Source organism: Hylobates moloch, unplaced genomic scaffold, assembly GCF_009828535.3.
Source record: "Hylobates moloch isolate HMO894 unplaced genomic scaffold, HMol_V3 SCAFFOLD_2, whole genome shotgun sequence".
Lineage (NCBI taxonomy): Eukaryota > Metazoa > Chordata > Mammalia > Primates > Hylobatidae > Hylobates > Hylobates moloch.
Genome location: NW_026652277.1, coordinates 44,737,316 through 44,741,563, shown reverse-complemented (window position 1 = coordinate 44,741,563; position 4,248 = coordinate 44,737,316). Strand labels below are relative to the sequence as shown.

The window sequence follows — 4,248 nt, the reverse complement described above, 5'->3', positions numbered from 1 at the left end:
CATTTTTCTCATTTTGTTCCTGAGTTTCACATCATCTGTCATGAACAAGAGGTATAACCATATAGCAATAAGATTTTATTTTACTAATACATCATAATATAGAAGTGCAAGTAAATGTTTTATTTCCAGAGGATAACCATGGGTGATTTTACCTTAAATCACAATATGCTGACCCTGCCTAATTGTTTCTGAAACAACTTTTGGAAGTAACATTCAGAGCTATTATATAAGCATACCAGAAAGTGCCATTTCATAGTGATACCTCATTAGTTATATTTGGTTACAGTGACTTTTAGCCTTTTTTTTTTTTCTTTGGAGACAGAGTCTCATGCTGTTGCTTAGACCGGAGTGCAGTGGCACCTTCTCAGCTCACTGCAACCTCTGTCTCCCGTGTTCAAGCGATTCTCATGCCTCAGCCTCCCAAGTAGCTGAGATTGCAAGCATGCACCACCAGGCTCAGCTAATTTTTGTATTTTCAGTAGAGATGGGGTTTCACCATGTTGGCCAGCCTGGCCTTGAACTCCTGGCCTCAAGTGATCCTCTGGCCTTGGCCTCCCAAAGTACTGGGATTACAGGCATAAGCCACCATGCCTGGCATTTTAGCCGTTTTTATATCAAATTAAATATTTAATTTAAATATTATGAGTATAAAAACTTGCCATCAAAGAGGATATTCAATGAATGAGAAACAGCTTTGACTGCAATTGAAAAGAGAAGTTTCAGCCATGTTTTAAACACTATTAACCTAATTTAAATGAATGCATAGTCTTCCCTACAGACTGATTCAAAGGGGAAAGTCATCATTTTAAAGGTCTACATTTTGGCTCATTGCAGCCTTGACCTCCTGGACTCAGGTGATTCTCCAGCCTCAGCCTCCCAAGTAGCTGGGACTACAGATGCATACCACCACAGCAGCTAATTCTTGTATTTTTTGTTGAGACAAGGTTTGCCATGTTTCCCAGGCCGGTCTTGAACTCCTGGGCTCAAGTGAGCTGCCTGCCTCATTCTTCCAAAATGCCAGGAAGGACCAGCCACTGTGCCTGGTCCTTTTGGAGAATGCTGATGCTGGCTTTATTTTTTAAATGCCAAGATGAAACAATCTCCTGAGTGAGTTTTATACAGAAACACAAGCAATATAGCACTTTGCAATCAGAGAGAATTTTTTATTCCCAGATGTTCATAACATTTAAAGATGGTTATCAAGTAATCGATGCAAAATGTTTGTTGAGAAGTTTTTATTCCAAAGAATAAAACTGTGCTTAAGAGCTTTATTCGGTGTCAAAGCATGTTGGTGGCAGAATGCAAACAGGTAACCTGATTCTCAAATTGAAATATATCCCTGTGCCCTTTTCCTTTAATATGACAAAGTGCCTATAGACCCACAGGGATTTGTTTACAATTATTTTTTCTCACAATTATTTATCTATAACATCTCCCTTGTGAGGACATTTACAAGATAGTTGGCCGAGAGAGAATAGAGATTAAAACATAATGCTCAAAAAATAAAATAGAAAATGTAATATTATAAATAACTAATATTCTCATAGGCTCTTAATCTCATTCTGAGAAAATAAAAATATTTTTACTTCAGAAAAAATAAAAACGAACTTTTAAATATGGCACAACATTATTTTTATTTTATTTTATTTTTTTTGAGACGGAGTCTCGCTCTGTCGCCCAGGCTGGAGTGCAGTGGCGCAATCTCGGCTCACTGCAAGCTCCGCCTCCCGGGTTCACGCCATTCTCCTGCCTCAGCCTCTCCGAGTAGCTGGGACTACAGGCGCCCGCCACCACGCCCGGCTAATTTTTTGTATTTTTTTTAGTAGAGACAGGGTTTCACCATGGTCTCAATCTCCTGACCTTGTGATCCTCCCGCCTCGGCCTCCCAAAGTGCTGGGATTACAAGCGTGAGCCACCGCGCCCGGCCCCTGGCACAACATTATTTTTAAAAAAAATTAGATTGAAATACTGCCATATATTGTGATGGAAAAATGTGAAGATTTTAAATGAAGAATAAAACCAAATTTGATTCTTCTCTTCTGCCCTCTCCCATCCTCTTTGCCTCTGTTCCTTCCTCTCACAACCACTGATGCCTAGGACACCCACTGGCACAGGGATACAGCCAGGAACAAGTTGCACTTGGTCCTTAACATCTTGACACCTTCAAAATTGCAGGAAAGACATATTAGACAACTAGCTGCAAATGTAAGGTGTATAGTGAAATGGAAATATAGTACTTTTTACACAAATGACCATAAGTAATCTTAGTTTAAGTGATTATTAAGATTGTCAGTCTCTGCATCTTACATAAAAAATAAAATCCCATCTCTATTCTGTGATGGCATCTCATGGCTGCCAGTCATATCTAGAAAATTTCCCCCAGGTATGAATAGAGCAATGAGAGGCTCTACTGGCATGATTGCCAGTTCTGTTTAGCAAAAATTTTCACTATTTTTCAATGTTTATTTGTTTAACAGCCAAACTGATTCTTTTCCTGTCCTAAACAGAAATATTTAAACTTTGCTAACTTTCTTCGAATTTGGAACTGTCAACACATGCTTTTATTCTAAAATATTTCAAGTCAAAAAAAAAAAAAAGTGGTAGGATGAGGTGCTGGTATACAGTCTATGATCCCCCATATGAGTGTGCTAGTGCTGTCACCAAAAGTGCCACAAATTGGATAACAACTGAGCAACAGAAATATCTGTCTCGCTCTTCCTCGGCGCTGCCTACGAAGGTGGCAGCCATCTCCTCCTCGGCATCATGGCCGCCCTCAGACCCCTTGTGAAGCCCAAGATCGTCAAAAAGAGAACCAAGAAGTTCATCCGGCACCAGTCAGACCGATATGTCAAAATCAAGCGTAACTGGCGGAAACCCAGAGGCATTGACAACAGGGTTCGTAGAAGATTCAAGGGCCAGATCTTGATGCCCAACATTGGTTATGGAAGCAACAAAAAAACAAAGCACATGCTGCCCAGTGGCTTCCGGAAGTTCCTGGTCCACAACGTCAAGGAGCTGGAAGTGCTGCTGATGTGCAACAAATCTTACTGTGCCAAGATTGCTCACAATGTTTCCTCCAAGAACCGCAAAGCCATTGTCGAAAGAGCTGCCTAACTGGCCATCAGAGTCACCAACCCCAATGCCAGGCTGCGCAGCGAAGAAAATGAGTAGACAGCTTGTGTGCACATTTTCTGTTTAAATAAATGTAAAAACTGCCATCTGGCATCTTCCTTCAAAAAAAAAAAAAAAAAAAGAAAAAGAAATATCTGTCTCTCAATTCTGGAGGCTAGAAGTCCAAACTCAAGAGTTGGCAGCGTCATACTCCCTCAGAAACCTGCAGAGGAAGCATCTTCCCCTGGCTTTTCCTAGATTCCAGTGGTTCTCTGGCAATGTTTGGTGCCCCTTGGCTTAGGGATGCATCATTCCCATCCTCCAAGTTCACAAACCATCTTCCCTCTGTGCATCAGGCTCTGTGTCCAAATTTCTCCTTTTTACAAAGACACTAGTCATATTAGATTAGGGCCATTCCTAGTGACCTCATTTTACATTGATTACCTCTGGGTAAAGACTCTATTTCCATGCCGGGTGCGGTGGCTCACGCCTGTAATCCCAGCACTTTGGGATGTTGAGGCGGGTGGATCACCTGAGGTCGGGAGTTTGAGACCAGCCTGACCATCATGGAGAAACCCTGTCTCTACTAAAAATACAAAATTAGCCAGGTGTGGTGGGTATGCCTGTAATCCCAGCTACTTGGGAGGCTAAGGCAGGAGAATCGCTCGGACCCTGGAGGTGGAGGTTGCAGTGAGCCAAAATCGTGCCATGGCACTCCAGCCTGGGCAAGAAGAGCAAAACTCCCGTCTCAAAACAAAAAACAAACAAGACCCTATTTCCAAAAAAGGGCACCTTCTGCAATACTTCAACCATCAATTCTACCTCTAACAGCCCCAAGCAAAAAGACACATTCTTTATTGACACTTGTATGAAAGAACTACTTACCGAACCACTCCACCCTGTACTTATAAATCATCTTTAAGGAAAGCTATGCATTATCTTATCTACTGCTATAGTTTTTCTCTGCGGTTCATGGGGAAAGTCCTAAAGAGATGAAAGAAAAATTCCTGGTCAAATTTTTCTTTAATGTGTGGAAATTTTTATCACTTTGAAAAGAACCTGACAGTGGAAAATTCATAAAGGAGCCTTGGTATGTCACCAAACTGGATTTTTATTCTCATCATGACCAAAGGTGTG

General features: G+C 41.3%; 1 protein-coding gene across 1 annotated transcript; it reads left to right on the top strand.

The window, feature by feature from the left end:
• The first annotated feature begins 2,723 nt into the window (after positions 1-2,723).
• LOC116461570 (large ribosomal subunit protein eL32-like) lies at positions 2,724-3,239 on the top strand. Its single transcript, XM_032753827.2, has one exon. It carries the CDS (start codon positions 2,764-2,766, stop codon positions 3,112-3,114), a length of 351 nt encoding a protein of 116 aa, XP_032609718.1. The 5' UTR covers positions 2,724-2,763; the 3' UTR covers positions 3,115-3,239.
• The last annotated feature ends 1,009 nt before the right edge of the window (positions 3,240-4,248 follow it).